The sequence below is a fragment of the Pelobates fuscus genome, chromosome 2 (assembly GCF_036172605.1).
Source record: "Pelobates fuscus isolate aPelFus1 chromosome 2, aPelFus1.pri, whole genome shotgun sequence".
Lineage (NCBI taxonomy): Eukaryota > Metazoa > Chordata > Amphibia > Anura > Pelobatidae > Pelobates > Pelobates fuscus.
The window spans coordinates 33,580,304-33,604,564 of record NC_086318.1 but is presented as its reverse complement, the minus strand read 5'-3'; the positions used below and the strand labels follow the sequence as shown (position 1 = coordinate 33,604,564).

The window sequence follows — 24,261 nt, the reverse complement described above, 5'->3', positions numbered from 1 at the left end:
CCCGTAGAAGGTGCGGAAATTCAATTACTAATGGCTATGTTCCCCCTTTTAGGTAACATTACAAGATTTCCATTGTGTCAACAACCTTAATGACCCTATTCTTTAAATACACAGCCCAATTTGACAATGGAAAAATGAAGTAAAAAATACCCATTAAATTAATTAGTGCTATTACTTTCAGCACTAATGCACATGATTATCAACATTTTAACTGTATTAATATTTTATTACCCACTTAAAGCTGTATAAATGGGATTTTGGCATTTTGCTGCTCCCATTTTACAATACGATCCTAAAACCATGTAAGAGATGACAGTTTGGCAAATGAGGTCATGAGACTAATTGCTAAATTACTTCATTTTATGACTTTGAAAATATGGGTTTATGCCTATTTATTCATTAAGCAGTAATTATATATGTCTGGATAGAATCTAACTTGAAGCATATTGTGCTGAATTATTTCACATTGCATGTGCAAACAGCATGTTTGGCTAAATATTTGGAAATCATGACACGGCACGCTTTAGGAAAAATGGATTTTAGGACTCCTGAGCAAAAGGGGCTTTGCTCATAATTTTACATGTCATTCTCGTTAAAAACAAGTGTAAATTCTGTGGTTGAATAATATGAAGCTAAATCTAGGGCAATATGTAACTTTACTGGTGTGTACACGATTCTAATTGTGGAATTATGCATTTTCCACAGCATACCTTTCAACTATCCTGAATTTGGCAGGACAGTCCCGATTTTGTTCCCCCTTTTTTTTTTTATTGTCCTGGGTTTCATCTCTAGTGCATTTATTTTAGAAACCATCCCTAAATTGCAGTTGTATTTTAATGTACATTTGAATTTTAACACGGCATAGAATGCAAATTAAAAAAAAAAAATAAATTGTCCAGATTAAAAAATAAAGAAAACAAATTCAAAAAAACAAAACAAAACACATAGCTAAATTTAACTGCTTTGATCTCAAATGTTACAGTTTATGTATAACCCCTTTATGTTAAAGTATTAGGAAAATATAATGTAGGTTCAGGCACGTGTTATGAAAGGGTTAAAAAAAGTATAACAGGCTTAAAGACAGGTGTGTCAGATTAATTGAGCTTTTAATTATTATTACTATTTTTTGTGTGAATTGAACCACATTATTCTATAGTGTCAAAGAGAACCCATTTAACAACCACAACTCTTAAACAATGTATCCAGATCCATAAAACTTTTGATGTTATGAGTGCCTCCAGCTTCACAATCAAATTTAGATGTATTCCTCTAATTCATCCAAATGGCGCAGAAGTGATTGGGCGAGAGATATTTTTTTTTCTTCCATGATTAATAGGAATATTGGCAGTGAACCCCCAATAAAGCAGATATTGTGGGCGAGAACTACAGAAATGTAAGTTTGGCAGTTGTTTGGACTGTCTCTCCATGGTGTTTAATGGCACATTTAGAATCATATATCTTTTATGCCACACTGCAAAAACAGTAAGGGTATAGCTTTAACCAGCCTCTGTATCAGTGCACGGCAAAGACGACAAGCTTTTCAAGTAGCACGTTTTAAGTGAAAACATGTGTTTCTATAGGAAACCCTGAGTAGATCCAGAAGTTGTATCTTACATTCTGATGGATGGAAGAAAAATTGGTTCCCAAGATAGCAGATTACCCATTTTTGAGCAACAGCAGATGGTTTCTAAACCACAGACTTTATACAGTGAAGTTCCATTTACCGTACAGTAACAGCCACACACTATACGTTCTAGCAATATGTAGCTATTGCTGACAATTGGTACGGATACATACAGGACTGCAACAGGACTATTAAATAATATTCAGTAATAGTATGTTTATGCTACGCTTTTAATCTAGGGACTGTATTCGGGTTCAAATTGTAGTGAATTGCAAAATTACTGAAATTCAACCAAAAAAGATGATTTGGAAACATTCTGCAATTTGCCAATCGTAACAGCTCGGCTATTTTTGCTCAAAGTGTGCAATTAGTGTTTCAATTTGTTACAATTCTGAGTTTAGCGAATAAACTGATCTGTTATCAGTTAAGGATTAGATAGTCAGCTCTTGATTCACAGTTGAACAACCGGTCCGTGTTATATATTGTGTATGTACCCGTATATACTTGAGTATAAGCCGAGTTTTTCGGCACATTTTTTGTGCTGAAAAACCCCCACTCATCTTATACTCGAGTCAATGTCTGTATTGTGGCAACTTACATTGCCATAATACAGACCAGGACCGCTGGGCTCATTACAAGCCCGGCGGTCCTGTTGGGGGCTGGCAGCGAGCTCTTACTTACCTTTCCTGCAGCTCCCTTCTCCTCGATTCTGGTTAGCTCCACTGTAAATTTCGCGAGAGCCGCGGCGTCAGAGCATTGCCACGGGTGTCCGTGGCAACGCTCCGTGCGGCACTCAGACCGCAAGACTTACAGTGGAGCTGACCGGAACGGAGGAGAAGGGAGCTGACAGGAGCTGCAGGAAAGGTAAGCAAGAGCTCGCTGCCAACCCCCCTACTGCACAGTACACACCACGGGACCACCAGGGAATGCTATATCCCCCCTCCCTGGCCATGTATCAAGCAGGGAGGGGGGACAAAAAAATAAAATAAAAATGTAAATAATATTAAAATAAAATAAAAATGTACTAATAATAAAAATAACATTTAATATTAAAATAATAATAATAATAAAATAAAAAAAATGCCCACCCCCCACCAAGGTTACAAACTCTGCATCACATACACACACACTGCATTATATACACACACTCACTGCATTCATACACACACTGTATTCATTATATACACACACACACTGCATTCATTATATATACACACACACACACACACACACACACTGTATTCATTATATACACACACTACACAAACACACACACACTCTGCATTCATTATATACACACACTGTAAATAAATATTTAATTAATATAATTTTTTGGGGGATCTAATTTCATTTAGAAATTTACATGTAGCTGCTGCATTTCACACCCTAGTCTTATACTCGAGTCAATATGTTTTTACCATTTTTGGGGGGTAAAATTAGGGGCCTCGACTTATATTCAGGTCGACTTATACTCGAGTATATACGGTATATATATAAAACATCATTGTCCAGGTTGAAAAAAGACTAAAGTCCATCAAGTTCAACCCCCGAAGCCCATTCTTTTTTTTTTTCTTTTTTTATTCTGTTACGTTTGGTTATCCGCTCCATCAGAACAAGAGTCCCAGCCTGTCTGTGAAAGATGTGGCTGAGCCTATCATATGTTCTTAATGGGAATTGGCTTTTCCTCTAAGCAAAGCTGCCACACTCATTTGCTTTTCGGCAACACACCAGGTGAACATGAAGTCACCAGCCTTTTGGCAACCATTTCTGGAACTTTACAGTATGTCTAAATTAGATTCCACCACTTGGAATGTTCAAAGATAAAAAATAACTACCTCATTCATGGATCATGTAAGCCATCTAGCCAGGGCCAATACAGCCATTCTACAACACGTGAGACTGAGTATCCACTAGATTCATATCATACAGTAAACCACCTCATGTTTTTAGCTTTTTTGATGTTCACGGTTTGTCTATCTGCTCTGTGCTCACAGCCAAATTCTCACTTTACACCTTTGCTCTGTAGACTGGCTAGGTAGCAACTGATTACTTTATATTACAGAGATGACTTTGGGAACAGGAGGCTCCTGCAGGGTCTAGAAAGGCTATCAACAGAGTAGGAGATAAGACAGTCTGCATTAAAAGGAATGTGCAACACAGGAAGTTTAAACATCAAGTCTCTCTTTACAGGAAGTGTTTAGGAAGGCTGTGCAAGTCACATGCAGGGAGGTGTGACTAGGGTTCATAAACAAAGGGATTTAACTCCTAAATGGCAGAGAATTGATCAGTGAGACTGCAGGGGCATGATCTATACACCAAATGACTTCACTAAGCTGACTATAGTGTTGCTTGAAACATATTGTTGATATGCTTAAACAAAGTCTCCCTACAGGTATTGTTGTCAAGTACACATATCACATGTCATTATGGGATGAAAATATTTCCTGTTCTGCTATTTCACATACTGTTTTAAAGTATGGATTGCGATTCACTATAATTTAGACCCTAGTAAATGCCTACAAGACTTGTTTCACATTTTGATTAGATGAGTTATATATTACCCTTCCGTTCTAATTGTCAAAGTGGTCACTTTCATTTTCAGGGGGTGTGGCTGGAAGTATGGTCAGTGATGGGGTTAGTCAGAGACATTTTATTTGCCTTCATGACCTACTGAAAATGTAGTGGAAAAGCAAAAGTATTTCATTTACATAGACTCATTTCTAAATACACGGTGGGACTTATTAAAGTATTCTGTTCTAAAAAATTGACTAAAGTCCTAAACGTGGGGGTCATAGAAACCAGTAGGTTCATTCTATTGGTTACCACTTGTTGTCTCCCTCATTTATTAGTATTGAAATAAACTCTTATAACTTGGTTCTTGTGTTTTTTCAGTGAGCGTTAAACAAGAAAACATGGCCTGAACCGAGTTTCACACTTTTAGCGGTTGCAGTATTCCGAAAACCCTAAAAATCCAATCTCTAATTCTAAAATGATCGCCTTATGCCATGGACCACATGAAACACATTCAGTGTCCTTGGTTTGAAGCATTAAATTTCAAGCAAAACTGCACTGAATTAAGGATTCAGACATGAAGGTCAACGATGTTTCCTCTAGATCATCTGTTTTATTGAACAATTACTCAAGGGAAGGAGTTCCACTTTCCAAACGAAAAAGACTAAATAAATCAGGAAAATATGTTTTTTTTTTTTTTTTAAATTTAAAGGTAATTGATGAAACAATTATGAGATTTGAATCAATTATTTTGGAAGTCTTAAGAAATGTTTTTCTTTTATACGGATTGCCAGAATGTGCAACCCATCGAATCCAAGGTTCAAAGAAGTTCTTACTTTAATACAGAGCTTTCATTTTTAGTGAAGAATCCTCTAATAAAACACAGCTCAAGTTTTAATCAACTATGAGAAATTGCGAAAAACTAAATCCATCTCAGTATAGGATGTAGAAAAAGAAAGACTGGATAATCAATATTCTTAGCTGTACGTGGTCTGCAAGTTCATTTTAAGGAAGCAGTCAGTGTATGTGCTCCAGATACACCTACCAGAGGTAGGTTACAACGTACCTAGGCAAAAATGTGTTTTGTCCCCCCTCCAAAAAAAGGTAAAATATAGTTTGGGGGTTCTCCGTCTGCACCCCACTAGCCCTCTTTTGTTAGGGAATTTACATACTGACATTCACATATACATACAAATTCACACACACACACACACACTGATATACATAGATACAGACATGGAAATACACAGACTCACACGCACACGGACTCATATACACATTTATAATTACATCCATACACATACACTAAAGTTTTTATTTTAATATATAATAAAATAGACTTCTGTTTTTACCTTGACAGGCTTACTGGGGTGGAACTTCATCCCTGGGAACCAAGATACTGTCAACCAGCAATCAAAGCGCAAGCATATCATTAGACACATTTGTGCTTTGAATAGGCACTAGGACCCCGCAATGAGCATTAAAACAGTGCTCCCTGCAGGGGACTGACATCTGGCTCGCTCCTTTTGCCCCCAAACACTAGAGACGTTTCCCATTTGAGAACCAAGTCAGCTCTCACAGGCAACCTCCTCAAATGATTTTCATAGAGAGCATTTGATTGGAGGAGTGTGGTGCTGAGCGCAAATGAGCTTTTCCTCCCCAATGCTCCTCTATGAGGAACCTTGGACTGAATAAGAAGACGAAGAGATAGCAGGACATCGAAGGAGGTGGCTGCAGGGACAATATCTGGGTGCTGGAAAAAATTTAAGTAATACCCTACCCTAGATTAGATTGGGGAGGGTTGAATCGTAATGGTGAGGAGAACACAGGACTATTATTATTATTATTATTTATAACTACGTTGTTGATCTGGACTATGTTGTGTTTGCGTATTCCTAATGCTATAGCATTCCTTTAAATTATTCCAGACTAATACGCATAGGTATAAATGCATAGCAATTTCCAGAAACTAAATAACCATATAGCATGGATCAACTAGGAATAACCTCTGTAGAAGATGCTGATGAAGTATAGATGTGGGAACCCTCAGACATGACACAGAATTGAAGGATCATGACACATGCCTGCAAGCCTTTTTTCTAAGAGCTCTAATTAGCTGAGTCAAGTTGACTGCTCGTAATAAGCACTGCAGGGAGAACTTCCACTGCCCTTCTTCTAAACATTCGCTTGAGAGCAGTTTCCAAGTACATGAAATAGCCAGAGAGTAATTATATCATTAGCTTGTTCAATCAGCTGGTGAGCTATTATCATATCATACAGACATTTTAGCAATGGAAATCAGCCTGCACTTAAAGGGTTAAGGATTTTTTTTTAAATAAACGTTATAGTTCTAAATAGAAGAGGAATGAGACAGTGACAGAAAAAAGATAATGGTGCCGAGTATGTTTCAGAGAGGTTTAAGATGAGAATCCTGTATAATCTATTGTGAGGTTTATTCACTAAATAGTGAATTCAAAAACAAACTGCAAAATTTAGACAAAAAACAGCTGAGCTGGACACATTCTCCAACCTCGATAAAGTCACGGCATGTCGATTTTTGAATTCAACAACTTTACTCTCACTAAAGAATGAATGCAAAGTGCATTTCAAAGGTAAGGTCACTGACATTAATTTAAAGGGCAACTCCCTTTTTATACTAACTGTATGTTATAATGCCTATTAGGCATTGATAGCTGGTCCTATCACTTTTTTATTACTTAAAAACCCATGCGAAAGAATAATATACTGGAATCCAGTGCCAATCGAGGTTCTTCCACAACCCTTCCGCATTATATCTTCTCTCTCCGTGGGCCATTCAAATGCTTCTCATAGAGAAGCACGTTATTGGACCGATCTCCTGGCTCAAAGCACATGCATACTCTGAGCTGGAGAAGGAAGGGAGTGGGGGTGGACAGGGAAGGTAAGAAGTGGAGGTTGACGAGGAAGACCTAAACCATGTGTGGTGGAATTGCAACGTTTCACGCTATATCACTGCACATACAGATTGCTTGCTCCATGAACACTTCTAAAATCAGAAGTGGTCACGGAGGCTGGAGAAACATTTTAACATAACTTAGCAGATGAAAAGGCTTTAAAAAAAATTGATCTGGACTAAAAGGAATAATAGGAATGCAACTTGACTAACAACGACACTCTATAAAATTAATTGTTTCCCTTATGCGCTCGCCCGTTACAGTTCCTCTGAGAGCTAGTTTGTGACTGACTGATCTAGTGCACTAGAAATAAACCTGCTTCACTGTCTGAAAACTCTGATTCTCTGCCATAAGTCTATATAATATGTATGTGAAATAAATATATTCTATAAAAATGCAGTTACGTTTCCAAAAGGAGACAGCAATTAACTAGTTTTATTTCCCAGGAGAAATATTTCACTCTTACAAAGAAAATTACAGTAACCACAAATTGCGCTCAACAATTTCAAGGCTTCTTCATTCGACCACTTGAAAAATGAAATCTCTTTAAGAGTCCAAATATAGATTTTTATAAACTCTGTTATTACGCACCGTGAACGGGGAGAGTGGGCCAATCCTGTGGCCGTACCGTCGTACAGCTTCTCTGATGTGGTTAGGCTGGATGGCATCGGCGTTCGATTCGGCCCCACCGGTTGCCGCGCTCTGTGACATGAGAAAAAAATATGACTTAATCAAAAACACACAACAGGCCTTTGGTGCTTGTAAAAACTTGAAACTGGAAACCGCCTTAGATGTGATGCTTTTTCGTTTCCTTCTATGTTTTATCTGGAGACGTACAAAAGTTGCTGTCACATACTCTATCAAGTGGAAAGAGGCTTTAACATGAGCTCTTCTTAACTGGCTTACAGAGCGCTATTTGTGTGCATTAAATCTCTCTTTTCCACAAGCTTGGAGGAAAACGGTAATACGAGCACTAAGGTAACAGATGACCAAAATAAATGAATAAATACAATTCAATTATACCACACAATGGGTAGAACTACAAATTGAAGACATACTTTTCTATGTAAAAGTCCTCTTTCTGTTAACTGCTGATTGCGAAGTGAAGCTCCCTAGATATCACAATTAGCAAAACAACATATAAGGAAACTAGAATTACTTTTAATATATCAACAAACTCACGAAGACTTAGTTTATTCACTTACCATTGTGGCGGATTGATGTGAATTGGAACATAACTAATTGCTTATCTAAAATTTACTATACCTTGTTGTTCTCCCCAATTACTTAGTGTAGTTAAAAATAAAAATGCATGTCGTGTCTGCTTATACATCCATTCCATTCGGAAGTCAGAGTGCATGATATTTATATTCAGGTAATATGAACAAGGAAATAAAAAAATAAAAAAAAGACTTTACGTTCCTTACTACAATAATGTTGGAACACTAGTATGGACGGCAAAGGTACAACTGAACTGCCCAATGGTTGCTCTGCAGGTTACTAGCAACATCATTGTTTATTCATCTTTGTTGCAAATCCTCATCACAAAGAACATAACACAACAAGCAGCCAATTACTAAGCCTGAATTATTTCACAAACAGATCTTTTTGCACACAAGATATGAAAATCCTTATCAACCTCTTTTGATCAGGCCAATCTGTCGATCTACACTGTAATGGTCAAAACATGAGAATGCCAAATCTGTATATTACAGGGTCACTTCAACAGAATTGTCCTTCTCAATGGAAGAGCCCAGTCCTTTATGTATTTTCCTATTCCTACTGTCTGCTATATTTGGATTACATCTCAATGCCACTGGAGCAGCCCTGGGAAAGTATTTAAAATGCTGGCTAGTAATATCACTTGCCCCTCGGGACCAGAAAGAACTGTTATTGAATGGTGCTGAACTTCCTCTTTATCAAAACTTCTGTAAAGAGCCTCCTTACACGTAAATGTGTGCTTTAAAAAAAAAGTTAATTTCAGCTACTCTGCTAAAACTTTTCTTTTTTATCATTACTATTTATAGAACATATTCCATAGCTGTGTACAACAGACAATCAGTTCTGTGTTTACAGGGAGTGAGTGCAACATTATTTAAAATAAGGATACTATCTCATGGATTGGTTGCACAAAGCATCCATTAGGGTATACATCGTACCGCACTTTTATTTTAGTTCAAATAGAGGAGATCTCTGCAGGTAGACTTCAGGAACCATGTTCAAAGCGCACAATGAGTCATTTAAAGAATTAATAAACTCAATTTTAAGATTTCTACCCTTGGAGAAGACATGTTACACATTAGTCATTTTCCATTCCATATTTTGAATTCTCCTGATCAGACAGCTGCACGTGGGCTCTCACACCTGTCTCCCTGCTGGACACATACTTGCCATAGAAATGTCTCAATGATGTTACGCAATATGCATTAGATATATCAAGTAAACCTGACGTCCTAACAGAGTCAAAATTCGAGCCAATAAATTCCGTTTTCAAAGAGAAGGCAACCACTATTTAATATTCTTCAAAGGTGACAACATACTCCGAGCATATATATAGTTTAGCCTAAGGTATTAAAAAATACTGCTTTCTCTTTTTTTGATACATAACTCAACCCCCTCACCAAAACTCCCTTCAGAAAGTAGGGTTCACAAGGGCCCATGTGAACACCTAGGAGAGGGTAAGTCCTTGACACATGATCATCTTGTCCCATAAAAAATAACATAAAAGTTTATTGCTAATTTGCCCCCTTCAAACTAACGGATAAGTAAGACTCTGACTATGCTCAGGGCTGGCAGCATGTACAAAGGTAGGGTCTACTGCTGCGACCCCATTACAACTTCACGTAGTGTGGTGGAAAAACTAAAATAACATTAATTATTAAACTACTAATTGACCAACAGTTCTAGCCTTTCTTTCTATCTATATATGTATAGAAAGCTATATATACATATATATGTATTGGCAATGCTAACTATTTACCTTGTATTGAGGTAAACATTCCAATTCATTGGCGGTGGTCTGAATGGTAAATCTCAAAACCGCTGAAAATTATGCAGTAAATACAGTTTAATTTCTTGTCCTTCTTTAACTGGAAAAATGATGTCCCCATAGAATGATTTCAAATGTCGAGCTTTGCCAACAGAAATAATTAGCAAACAGTAACTCTTGCACAGTGAGACAAATCGAGTTACAATTAATCTCCTACAAGCTACATAAATGCAGACTCCAAAGAGCTTTTAAAACAACACACCCTTCATGTTTTCTCTGCAATTTGCATAAACCACTTTTTTTTTTTAATTATAATTTTTTTTTTTAAGTGCCTACTTTTATATATATATATATTTATTTTTTTTTCATACGGCTGGTTTCGGTTAGACCACCTATACCAAGGATAGTTTTGCTTTGATGGCTGTTCCATGGGCTTCTGTAGAGTTTAACAGACTAATTTGCTAACATATTTTTCCTCGATTAAAATACAATTTTTCCTTGATTTACATTTTTTTTTGTCATTGAATTACTCAGTCTGTTTTAGCATTTATGGAAAAAAAAAAAAAAGAATGAAACACGCTTTCTGTAAATTGAAAATGGATGAAAGAGTATTCGAAAGGCGGGTAGCTGTGGGATAATTGATTTGACTTTCCATTTACCTTCTTGGATAAAAGGTAATATCATGCAAATAAAAATCCAATTCATATTTAGCTCAATATCTGAATATATACGCTACCAGTTAGGTCTAAAATATGCTAGCACTCAAAAGCAAGCATGCTCGCCAATTCGTTTTTTAGTAACTTAATACTGATGATGTTACTAGCGTTATTTATTTATTTACAAGGGAGCTGAAGAATACTGTGTAACAGATGGAGGCAACACTCTACAAACATCTGGGACTTTAACTTAGTGTGTGAATAGTAACTGGGTAGATTGGCACGATTTTAAATGGTTTAACACAATACTAGCACTCGGGAGCCAGAACAAAATATTAGAAGCTGGACACCCGGATAAGCACAGACAGTGATGGAACAATCACAGCCCGTGGCTGACAGGTGACGGCTGCTAGGGCAGAGCAGACATCAGTATTTACTTACCTACTGGGAATCCCTCTAACACACTTTCTACTACTACCATGGAAAGCCAGGACACCGATCAGATGCTGACTTCCACAACCCGAACTAGTGTGATGGTGTCGCCGCAGCCTGAGTCCGCACACACGCTACGCATGCAGAGGAGATACCATTGGCGGAGGCCCGAGCAACAGTGGAGGGTGATGTAACAGCAACTAAGCAATACATACAGAACGATAACACCTAAAAAAATGTTTTGGTGAACTTAGCTGTTGTGAAGACAGAGGTGAAAGGGAAAACACCATTACAATTTGAAACATACCATCACACCTTCTTCCAAGACCTAATCAGAGCCAACCTTGTGTCTGTTTGTTTGCAAGGGCAAACTTGCTGCCCCCACCCTCTCCCTCCATAGCTTAAATCACATTTTTTTTATTTAAAAAAACAAACAAACAAAAAAAAAAAAACTCCCTCTACTCGCAGGCTAAACGCATGCATGCATGCACTCTGAGCTGATAATACAGTCCAATCAATTCTTTATAAGAAGTATTTGATTGGACTGTGTGAGGCCCTTGGTGATGTCAGAAGGGGCATGGAGAACAGCACAATGTAATTTTTAAAGTTGTTTTCCCCAATTTTAAAGGGAGCTAGGATTGTCCAGTAGGGCATTGTACATTAAATATAAATGTTCAATATTGTTAGCGTAACCCTTTAAGTCTAAATGTAATACACTTTTCAAAAATGAGAAGAGAAAAATTGATAAAATACTACCAGATAATCCTGGAAAATGTGTAGAACAGAGGGGGAACCAAAAGGAGTGTGTTTTTATTATAATCTGCAACATATTTCAAGTGTAAAGAAAACCAAATGCTATCTAGTTAGGTGCCAAGGTGGGACACTACTAGAGCATCTTTATTTTATCCCAATTTAGTTTGTGCGGAGGTTTAACATCTCCCATGCAGTGTAACCAAAACCTGTCCTCAAAGAAACAGCAATGACAACTGTAAATCTATATAAAGAGATGAAAATATTTTAATACAAACCATTTGGTGAATATGTATACAAAGGAAGTAGTTCTGTTGCACTTCAATGCAGACTCGGCACATACAGGTAGAATATAAAACATTGGGGTTTATTTACTAAGCATTGAATTGTAGTGCATGTAATGAGAACCAAACTGCAAGGTTTAGGGAAAAAGTGCCGATATGGAAAAATGCTCAAACTCAGCTGCATCACTTATAATACAGGTATAGTTACAACTTAGCTACTGTATCTTACATTGTGCAACTCAATATCCAGTTCACAGCAGTTTAGTCAGCGGATAAAGTGTGATAAAAAAAATCTTATCATACTCGGAGTATCCATCATTAAATACAGTTTGGCACCATCAAAACTTAGCTTAAACTTCTGTAGATAAGAAAAAAAATAATCACAAGTTGGAACAGCATTCCAGCTTACATACAGTAACAACATTCACCCACCCCAGAGAATTCCGAGCCATTTGTTCCATACAAAGGCTTTATTGAGATACTCCCCCCTGGGAGTGGAAAGGGTTTAAAGATCCTTTAAACATTTACCTCTTCCCTTCTCCGACGTCTCCAATGAAGAGAAGCTAATGTGCATGTGCAGAGAGCATCATGCGCACACTAGGCCCTCTCCATAGGAAAGCGTTGAATCTATGCTTTCCTATGGGGACTTGAAGAGGCTGGGTATTCTCATGCAAAGCGTTGTTTCAGGAAGAAAAGGTCTGTGTAAACAGGGCCGGACTAGTCTACCGGGAGATTTCCCCGGTAGGCCGCCTGCCCAGGAGAGCGCTGTGTCCTGCGATCAGCCTGCGCTCCTGCGGGCCGCGGCCAATCGCATGCTTTTGCGACCAGCCACGGCCGCAAGAGCATAAAGAATTTGTCTACGCCGGCCACCGGATATGAACAGCGTATGATGTCATACCCGGCGGCAGCACTTTAGTTTAAATTGTGGGGAGGGGGCAGTGTATTAAATTGTGGGGAGGGGGCAGTGTATTCAATTGTGGGGAGGGGGCAGTGTATTAAATTGTGGGGAGGGGGCAGTGTATTACATTGTGGGGAGGGGGGAGTGTATTAAATTGTGGGGAGGGAGCAGTGTATTAAACTGGGGGGAGGGGGGCAGTGTATTAGATTGGGGGGAGGGGGACAGTGTATTAGATTGGGGAGGTGGACAGTGTATTAGATTGGGGGGAGGGGGACAGTGTATTAGATTGGGGGGAGGGAGGCAGTGTATTAAATTGGGGGAGGGGGACAGTGTATTAGATTGGGGTGAGGGAGGCAGTGTATTAAATTGGGGGAAGGTGGACAGTGTATTAAACTGGGGGGAGGGGAACAGTGTATTCAATTGGGGGGAGGGGAACAGTGTTTTAAATTGGGGGAAGGTGGACAGTGTATTAAATTGGGGGAAGGGGGACAGTGTATTAAATTGGGGGAGGGGAACAGTGTATTAAACTGGGGGGGAGAGGAACAGTGTTTTAAATTGGGGGAAGGGGGACAGTGTATTAAACTGGGGGAGGGGGACAGTGTATTACATTGGGGGGAGGGGAACAGTGCATTACATTGGGGGGAGGGGGCAGTGCATTAAATTGGGGGAAGGGGGACAGTGTTTTAAATTGGGGTGGAGGGGGCAGTGTTTTAAATTGGGGTGGAGAGGGCAGTGTATTAAATTGGGGGGAGGGGGACAGTGTATTAAATTGGGGGGAGGTGGAAAGTATTAAATTGGGGGTGAGGGGCACAGTATGAGATTGGGGTGAGGGAGGCAGTGTATTAAACTGGGGGGAGGGGGGCAGTGTATTAGATTGGGGAGAGGGGGACAGTGTATTAGATTGGGGAGGGGGACAGTGTATTAGATTGGGGGAGGGGGCAGTGTATTAGATTGGGGGAGGGAGGCAGTGTATTAAATTGGGGGGAGGGGGACAGTGTATTAGATTAGGGTGAGGGAGGCAGTGTATTAAATTGGGGGGAGGGGGACAGTGTATTAAATTGGGGGGGAGGTGGAAAGTATTAAATTGGGGGTGAGGGGCACAGTATGAGATTGGGAGGAGGGGGCAGTGTATTAAACTGGGGGAGGGGGCAGTGTATTAAACTGGGGGGAGGGGGACAGTGTATTAAATTGGGGGAGGGGGACAGTGTATTAAATTGGGGGGATGGGGACAGTGTATTAAATTGGGGGGAGGGGGACAGTGTATTAGATTGGGGGGAGGGGGACAGTGTATTAGATTGGGGGGAGGGGGACAGTGTATTAGATTGGGGTGAGGGAGGCAGTGTATTAAATTGGGGGGAGGTGGAAAGTATTAAATTGGGGGGAGGTGGAAAGTATTAAATTGGGGGTGAGGGGCACAGTATGAGATTGGGTGGAGGGGACAGTGTATTAAATTGGGGGGAGGGGGACAGTGTATTAGATTGGGGAGGGGACAGTGTTTTAGATTGGGGGGAGGGGGACAGTGTATTAGATTGGGGAGGGGGACAGTGTATTAGATTGGGGGAGGGGGACAGTGTATTAGATTGGGGGGAGGGGGACAGTGTATTAGATTGGGGGGAGAGGGACAGTGTATTAGATTGGGGTGAGGGAGGCAGTGTATTAAATTGGGGGGAGGGGGACAGCGTATTAAATTGGGGGGGAGGTGAAAAGTATTAAATTGGGGGTGAGGGGCACAGTATGAGATTAGGTGGAGGGGGCAGTGTATTAAACTGGGGGGAGGGGGGCAGTGTATTAAACTGGGGGAGGGGGACAGTGTATTAAATTGGGGGAGGGGGACAGTGTATTAAATTGGGGGGAGGGGGACAGTATTAAATTGGGGGGAGGGGGACAGTGTATTAGATTGGGGGAAGGGGGACAGTGTATTCGATTGGGGGGGCAGTGTATTCGATTGGGGGGAGGGGGACAGTGTATTAGATTGGGGTGAGGGAGGCAGTGTATTAAATTGGGGAGGGAGGCAGTGTATTAAATTGGGGGGGACTGTATTAAATTGGGGAGATGGGGACAGTGTATTAGATTGGGGGGAGGGGGACAGTGTATTAAATTGGGGGGAGGGGGACAGTGTATTAAATTGGGGGGAGGGGGACAGTGTATTAAATTGGGGGGAGGGGGACAGTGTATTAGATTGGGGGGAGGGGGACAGTGTATTAGATTGGGGGGAGGGGGACAGTGTATTAGATTGGGGGAGGGGGACAGTGTATTAGATTGGGGGGAGGGAGGCAGTGTATTAAATTGGGGGGGAGGTGGAAAGTATTAAATTGGGGGGGAGGGGCACAGTATGAGATTGGGTGGAGGGGACAGTGTATTAAATTGGGGGGAGGGGGACAGTGTATTAGATTGGGGAGGGGGACAGTGTTTTAGATTGGGGGAGGGGGACAGTGTATTAGATTGGGGAGGGGGACAGTGTATTAGATTGGGGGGAGGGGGACAGTGTATTAGATTGGGGGAGGGGGACAGTGTATTAGATTGGGGTGAGGGAGGCAGTGTATTAAATTGGGGGGAGGGGGACAGCGTATTACATTGGGGGGAGGTGGAAAGTATTAAATTGGGGGTGAGGGGCACAGTATGAGATTAGGTGAAGGGGCAGTGTATTAAACTGGGGGGAGGGGGGCAGTGTATTAAACTGGGGGAGGGGGGCAGTGTATTAAATTGGGGGGAGGGGGACAGTGTATTAAATTGGGGGGAGGGGGACAGTATTAAATTGGGGGGAGGGGGACAGTGTATTAGATTGGGGGAGGGGGACAGTGTATTAGATGGGGGGGCAGTGTATTAGATTGGGGGGAGGGGGACAGTGTATTAGATTGGGGGAGGGGGACAGTGTATTAGATTGGGGGGAGAGGGACAGTGTATTAGATTGGGGTGAGGGAGGCAGTGTATTAAATTGGGGGGAGGGGGACAGCGTATTAAATTGGGGGGAGGTGGAAAGTATTAAATTGGGGGTGAGGGGCACAGTATGAGATTAGGTGAAGGGGCAGTGTATTAAACTGGGGGGAGGGGGGCAGTGTATTAAACTGGGGGAGGGGGACAGTGTATTAAATTGGGGGGAGGGGGACAGTGTATTAAATTGGGGGGAGGGGGACAGTATTAAATTGGGGGGAGGGGGACAGTGTATTAGATTGGGGGGAGGGGGACAGTGTATTAGATTGGGGGGGCAGTGTATTAGATTGGGGGGAGGGGACAGTGTATTAGATTGGGGTGAGGGAGGCAGTGTATTAAATTGGGGAGGGAGGCAGTGTATTAAATTGGGGGGGCTGTATTAAATTGGGGAGATGGGGACAGTGTATTAGATTGGGGGGAGGGGGACAGTGTATTAGATTGGGGGGAGGTGGACAGTGTATTAAATTGGGGGGAGGGGGACAGTGTATTAGATTGGGGGGAGGGGGACAGTGTATTAGATTGGGGGGAGGGAGGCAGTGTATTAAATTGGGGGGAGGTGGACAGTATTAAATTGGGGGGGGAGGGGCACAGTATGAGATTGGGTGGAGGGGACAGTGTATTAAATTGGGGGGAGGGGGACAGTGTATTAGATTGGGGAGGGGGACAGTGTTTTAGATTGGGGGAGGGGGACAGTGTATTAGATTGGGGAGGGGGACAGTGTATTAGATTGGGGGGAGGGGGACAGTGTATTAGATTGGGGGAGGGGGACAGTGTATTAGATTGGGGGAGGGGGACAGTGTATTAGATTGGGGGGAGAGGGACAGTGTATTAGATTGGGGTGAGGGAGGCAGTGTATTAAATTGGGGGGAGGGGGACAGCGTATTAAATTGGGGGGGAGGGGGACAGCGTATTAAATTGGGGGGGAGGGGCACAGTATGAGATTAGGTGAAGGGGCAGTGTATTAAACTGGGGGGAGGGGGGCAGTGTATTAAACTGGGGGAGGGGGACAGTGTATTAAATTGGGGGGAGGGGGACAGTGTATTAAATTGGGGGGAGGGGGACAGTATTAAATTGGGGGGAGGGGGACAGTGTATTAGATTGGGGGGAGGGGGACAGTGTATTAGATGGGGGGGCAGTGTATTAGATTGGGGGGAGGGGACAGTGTATTAGATTGGGGTGAGGGAGGCAGTGTATTAAATTGGGGAGGGAGGCAGTGTATTAAATTGGGGGAGACTGTATTAAATTGGGGAGATGGGGACAGTGTATTAGATTGGAGGGAGGGGGACAGTGTATTAGATTGGGGGGAGGGGGACAGTGTATTAAATTGTATGCTGTTATTTCCAGGGCTGGTTTTTATTCCCATTCCGGCCCTGTGTGTAAATGCAGGACGCGCTTCTAGTGGCTGTCTGAGAGATGCAGTTTAACCCTGCAATATAAACATTGCTATTTCTATGGAAGAAGATTTTCTGAAAGAAGAAGATTTATTAATTTGATCCATCGAATCAAAACAAAACGGGCTTGAACTGTCTTGGTTGAGCAGGATAGCATCAATAGGAATGACTATCCTCCCTAAGGTCTTATAGTGCTTTAGAACCATTCCCTTGACGGTCCCTTCATCCTTTTTCAAGAAAGTGTATTCTGATTTGCCTAAATTCATTTGGAAAAACAAATTATGTAGATTTCAAATGACAGTTTTACAAGCATTGACGGATTGTGGAAACCTTGGGGTGCCAGACTTAAAAAGAAAATCTGTATTCCAATAAACCAGAATGGTTAGAGATGAACACTGACTAATTATATCCACATTCTATTAAAGATTTGATTTGGCTCCCTATTTCAAAAAGATCTAAAATATCTGAAATGTTTCCATCAACAAAACTTTTCATCAAAAGCATTGGACAGATTGTTTGAAACTATAAAGCCCAACTCACATTGATCCAGAGCTCTGCTGCTTTCGATTTCATAATTACTTACCACAATTAGCATTCAAAATGAATTTATACTATTAATGGCTTTTTTAAAATAATTCCCTTATGTCGTTTGAACAATTAAAAACAAAGTATGATTTGGATGATGATATGGTTCCCCAGTTCTCTACAATTTCTAAGACATTACAAGAACAATTCGGCATACCCAATTTAGACCACACATTAGAAAAATTAAACACTTCGGACCTAGAAAAATGTATTTATTTAACCCAAATATGAGGTGCACAATTCATTTACGTTATACTTATTTCTTTTCAGTTAATGAATGCAAACCTGACTGTATGTTAACCTGGGAAACCCAACTGGAAAATTCTTCAAATCAGCTATTTTTCCACCTCTGTTATTCTGTCCTAAATTTTACAACTGCCTCGTCAAAGCTCATATAATTATTTTTAGTAAAGGTAAAGTTTAGGTTTATACAGTTTAGAATACAGAATTATATGGTATATATCTGCTTTTAGTAGCCCTTACTTGAACTTTTTTTTTACCTTCTTCCTTTTCCTTTGTTTGGTCTTAGCTGAATCCTGCCCGTTTCCAAGAGCCTGACTCTTGCCCAGGTGAGGTGCCCCAGATGATGGAGGAGTTGGAGTAGCTGGTGGTGTATTTTCTGGTGTGTCAGGATTACTCTTTAAGGATGGTGCTTGAACCAGTGACTTTCAAGAGAATGAACGTGGAATTAAGAACATTTCTATATAACAATTTTCCATTAACTCTCCTGGTTTAAAATTCAACTAGCATGTTCAATGATCCAGCACCCCAGTCATTACTCTAACCTTCTCTTCTACAGAAGTCTCCAACCACGTGTACCTTGATTTTGTACATATAGTATCTCCATTTGTCTTCTACAGACCCTGTTATTTTCTTTCCTAACTTTCATCCGTACATGTTGCCCTCAGTTGCTTTGTTGCTTCATTCTTTTCACAACTTAACATGTCTGTCACATTTTCTGAATCCGACAGTCTGTCCTTCTACCTGTGTCCTGTATAAAAGCCTTTAACTCTGTCCTTTTTTTCGCCCCATATCTTAGCTTCCATATTTATGTTTCCTTACACTTTAGTAGTATATTTTTTCACCCAACATTTAGCCAACCTTGTAATTTTCATAATAACATAATATAACCATGTTAGGTGTTTTTACCTCGGGAGGGTTTCGATTTTGGGTAAGGGTTGCGGATATTGCGTGTGTGAAGGGGTCACATGTCTTTGGAGCCATATCTTGCTTTACCAAAAGTGCCAGATCAACTAACTATAAACAGAAACAAAAATATTCACAAGACATCATTACCTGACTAGGTAAAATGGAATATAAAAAAAAAAAATTATGTTTAGGATTACACACCAAAAAAAAAAAAAAAAATACTAAGTGCATGCATATCAGTACATACAATACAAATTATGGAGGATTGACATGGGCTTTGGACTGGTCTTTGGTTCAAAATGTTGATGAAATGTTGAATATATATACTGATCCAAGATTGCCAAGTGTCCTTCACACATTGTGAACTGTAAAATGCATGTTACAAAAGGCACTGAGCTCCTAAAACTAGTTCCCATGTCCCCACAAAAGTTGGGCTCAGATGTGAATGTCTTGGCTAGAGGACAAACTCAGTACCACCGACAATGGCCTAAATTTAGTATTGTTCAATAAGCTTTTCAGATACATTTATATTTGTGGATACATTTTTAAAATTAAAAAAAAAAATTATATGGGATATAGTTTTTAAATATTTTTAAGATTTAGCAAAAATGATTTTAAAAGTTTACCAAAAAATATGCAATCAATTGAAAAGCGTATACAAAAAAATGTAAATCAAGATCAACGTGTCTGATATGCTGAAATACAATTTTGTTCTAACTTAGTAGCTATTAGGATAAAAACCATGTGATTCTCGTATAGAATGTTCACTTAAAGAACCACTTCTGATTAGAAGCAGATAAATCACTGCTGACTTTTTGTTTTTTTGAATTTAAAAGACTTGTCAATAGGACAAATTTTTACTAGTCAGCAACCTGGACTTTTTTGAATGAATATGATCGCATGTGTACTGTCAATTCAGGGAGAAGGTTACTGTAGATGAATTATGTATGTGGTAGAAGTTATCTCTAGTAGGCTTGCATCCTTTTTTCAACCTGTATTAAGACAAAATAGTACTTACCTGAGCCACAGTCTCGTAGGCCAAGTAGGCTAAAATCTCCATAGCTACGGCATTGGGTTTAATCTCCATGCTGCTGCAGTCCAGCCAGTCTCGAAACTTGGAAGCTTTTTTACCTGGTGGTAAAAGGCCCAAAACATTCAGATTTACTTTGTGAATTCGTTGCTGCAGAGAAACATGTCAACGTACCTATGTTTTACGATTCAACTTTAAGGCTAAGTTATCATGGTTCATTTATCTGAACATTCTTCTTCATTGTGATTTAATTTCTAAGCCAACTGAGGTGCTTTGAAACCCCTGTGTTTATTGCTTAATTTAATATTTACCTACGCAGTTACTATTAGACTAATACGATATGGCATGCAATCGTTGATGTAAATCTTTATTTACAGAGCTACATGTGGCATACAGACTAAAATAAATAGAAAATACCACAATATTAATAAAAAAAACAAAAAACTTACATCGTTTTGTAAAACTTCTCATCTTTGATTGCTGACTGTGTTTTTTTGATGGGACATTAAAAGGTATGAGTGCAGTATCAGGGGATCAGTGTGGATTCACATCATTTTCAAATCTCGCATTAGCAAGTGCCAACAGAAAGCCAGATTAAAACAAGTTTAAGCCTTTGCTGTAAATCTGCTGGTATCTGCAGCATGAATCAATATATATGTATGCTAAAGGAACATTTTATAGTCACGTAGGTGTGAATTGCCCTATTCATTTTAATTGGGTGCTAAAACAAGTGCTGAGCTTCGGTCACGTAGTTCCTGCATCATTAAATCAGTAACCGCAGGTAAAACAAAGCCTATTGTCATAGGACATTTAATTGGCAGGATAGCCCGTGCTTGGGCTCAATACAATGAATAGGAATAGTACAGTACAATTGAATGTAATGGAATTATCATGATTTACTGATTAATCCAAACATTTCAACATTTAAAATGCTCACAATGCTATAAAACTGTAAACAATGACATGAAAGACATAAAGGCAACCATTATACTACAGTACTAGAGTACCTATCTAGGCGTCCAGCACCCCTCAGATTGGAGATAAAAGGTATTTTACTCATCTTTTCTCCCACCCTGTGATGGTCTTTCTGCAGCTGGCCCCACCTTCATGACGGAGATCACCTTAGGAAAGCATTGGGAGGCTATTGTACACGCGTGGCAAAACGATGCGTCAATCAGCATCTCATCGTAGAGATGCATTGAATCATGCAGTGTGGCGACGCTGAACGCAGGTACTGCACACTGTGCAGCACTGACCCAGGAAGCGCCTCTAGGGGCAGTCTGAGTGACTGTCACTAGAGGTGTTACTAGGCAGTAATGTAAACACTGCCTTTTCTATGAAAAGGTAGTGTTAACATTAAAAGGCCTCCAGGGACAGGCTGTACATGCCTACATTAGGCTGTAGTGGTTCTGGTGACTATAATGTCTCTTCAATATGGCACTAAAGGTCAGAAATGAGGAGATGTAAAATACATCTGATTTTCACATGCCCATGAGGTTAGCCATACATCGAGGATGTATAGCTACCTCCGGCGATGGTCCGATCAAATGCTTCTCAAAGAGGAATGTTGGGGACCTGATTCAAATGTCCAGCTAGTACCGCACATTCCATGTTTCTCTTAGGAAAGCATGGAATCCAACGCTTTCCTATGAAAAGGCAACATTAATGTGAGTTTTACTCCGTCAGTGTAGAGGAAGCACCTCTAGTGGCAGTCAGTATAACGTATGTTTAACCATTCAGGGTGGCTTTATGTACTGCATCCAGACCACTTCATTGAGATGACTTATTTTATCAATTTTCATAAGTTTATAGGAGTTGACCTGTTTCTTAGCAAAATAATTAAAGACTGATTAAATGAGTGGATTTGCGAGCTACAAAACGGTCTCACTTATTGTCTCCATTAGTAGTTGGGGAAAGATTTTGTTGCTCATTTTTTCCGTATGTGAAAATGTTAGACAAACCGAATATATTCACCTTATATTTGTACACCAGCAATTTATCTGTGGGTATGGGTCTATGGAAAGAAAAGGAAGGCGGCTCTGAAATGCTGCCTCTGACAAATGACTATAGGAAATAGAGAGAAAATTAAATTTTCCATAAGAAACACATTCATAAATTAGAAATGCGTGCTTAAAAAGAGAACTGAAACGCAAAGGCCGCCTGGCAATTTATTTTCCATGAATGCATTGTGGATGTCACAATCTTGGTTGATTTATTTCATTTTAAATGTCTTAACCTCACTAGAGACTTCACGGGTTATACACGCAACCACTTCGGATGACAAGGAATTAAAACCGATGGCACTATTCAACCATGACAACAACAAAAAAACAGCCACGAATGTTAAAACACTGATGACTCTGATCATCATTTGTGAATTTGTAAATCAAAGCACACATTTCCCAAGACAGACACCCATTAAGCACAGTGAACAAGGGGTCCATGGTAGGATTATATTTTGGGAAACTGTAGGATCATGCAAATAAGATAAAACAGGGGGAGGAGACACCCGCTGAAATGATAAAAACAAACAACTTACTACCTTGTCTACAGTGTGTTTCCACCTAAGTGGTCTTTTCAGTTGTCAAAAACTCCCTTTAGTCTAATAATTATCAACAGCTGGAGATCCAGGAGGACAATCAAATATATGTTTACTTACCACCAAAAATCCATTCTGTCAATGTATTAATAAACCAAAAATGTATACTTCTTTTAACTTCATACATTTTGTCTGTACACATTTAGACGGTGCTAGTACCTTCTTCCATGCACACCCAGTCATGATGTGCCTAATTATCGCATATTACATCTTAAATACAGAATAAGGGAACATAACCATAGCCTATGATGTGTAATAACTCTCATTTTATATAACTGGCTTGCCTTTAGGAAAAAAAATGATTGAACAGATCATAATCAAATATTTAATGACTAATATGTATCAGTGTACAAAACATATATTAAAATATTAAAAAAAAAAATTAAAATAAGCAGAGAAATTATTTTTTTTTTATGTTATGTTCTTCACCGTCCAATGCGGTAACTGTGGTCGAGCTGATAGTTTGGTTCAGGTGTTATAACAAAAGCAAAATGTTAACAAGGCAATATGGATTCCTGCTTTTGCACAGTGGTCAAGTAGGTGGTAACGTTCGACTTAATGCGCTACAATTACACATGTTTCCCTTGGGATAGTGGCCGCCATGCGGTAAGATGGACATGCAACACAGACCACAGACTCCGCCTGTCTTTGGCATTGTTTCTGTATGACAGAAGTTGCTCCATCGGGGAATTTCCGAGCTCCTCTTGGTTCATTACTCATTGAAGGAGTCTGCTTCGCCATTACTGTACAACCCGCACATTTTTTTTTTTTATTTTTTTTTTTAAACCCACATGTACATTTACATGAAACGGGTTTCCACATGAAACAATTTCATTTTGATATTATTGGCTTTCCCTGATTCAGCAGTTTTTCTTACTTTGGCTTTTTTTTTTCTATACTTTATTTACATTTCTGCTGGAGCCTTGATTATAATTTTCAGGTTTAAAAATGGCTTTATCACAAACCTTTCATTTACTGGAATCCGAAGTACCAGTCACTTAATGTCTTGCAGATGCACCCAGCTAAATTGGAACGGAGCTGGTAGGAGGTTGAACCAAATTTAGACGAGAGACTCTTCAAAAACATGTTCTCATTTTTTCTCTTCTGAAACTCACATAAAACTCTCTAAATAACCTATTTTATTCATTGCTAATTTGAGGATAATAATGGCAAAGGCTATTAAAGGCCCCATTGTGTGAATTAAATGACACAGTCATGTGATAATTACTAAATTACTTATTTTCATTCTTTTCCTCTCGATTTGACCTTCAATAATAGTTTAGTCATATTTTGCTGGATGGTTAGAGCTTTTTTTAACATTTTGAGGGAGGGTGGTGTGATTGCAAATCATATTAAATGAAGAGTCATCATTTATTTCTAGGAATCGAGGTGACAATTCTAGTAAATTTGAATTCCGTCATCAGCTTAGTAGTAAATGTAACACCCTCCCCCAGAACGGCTTCAATTTAAACCAGTCTCTTAGCTGAGCATGATGCTTC

The 24,261-nt window shown here is 39.8% G+C and overlaps 1 protein-coding gene across 2 annotated transcripts in view; it reads right to left on the bottom strand.

The window, feature by feature from the left end:
* The window catches only part of SUPT3H (SPT3 homolog, SAGA and STAGA complex component), a 437,882-nt gene that overhangs the window by 66,137 nt on the left and 347,484 nt on the right, over positions 1 to 24,261 (bottom strand). For both annotated transcript variants that reach the window (XM_063440842.1, XM_063440843.1), the window contains 4 exons: positions 20,152 to 20,264; positions 19,134 to 19,241; positions 18,485 to 18,649; positions 7,660 to 7,770 (listed from right to left, as the gene is read on the bottom strand). In XM_063440842.1, the coding sequence (XP_063296912.1) occupies positions 7,660 to 7,770; positions 18,485 to 18,649; positions 19,134 to 19,241; positions 20,152 to 20,264 (497 nt within the window). The remainder of the gene's footprint in view (positions 1 to 7,659; positions 7,771 to 18,484; positions 18,650 to 19,133; positions 19,242 to 20,151; positions 20,265 to 24,261) is intronic.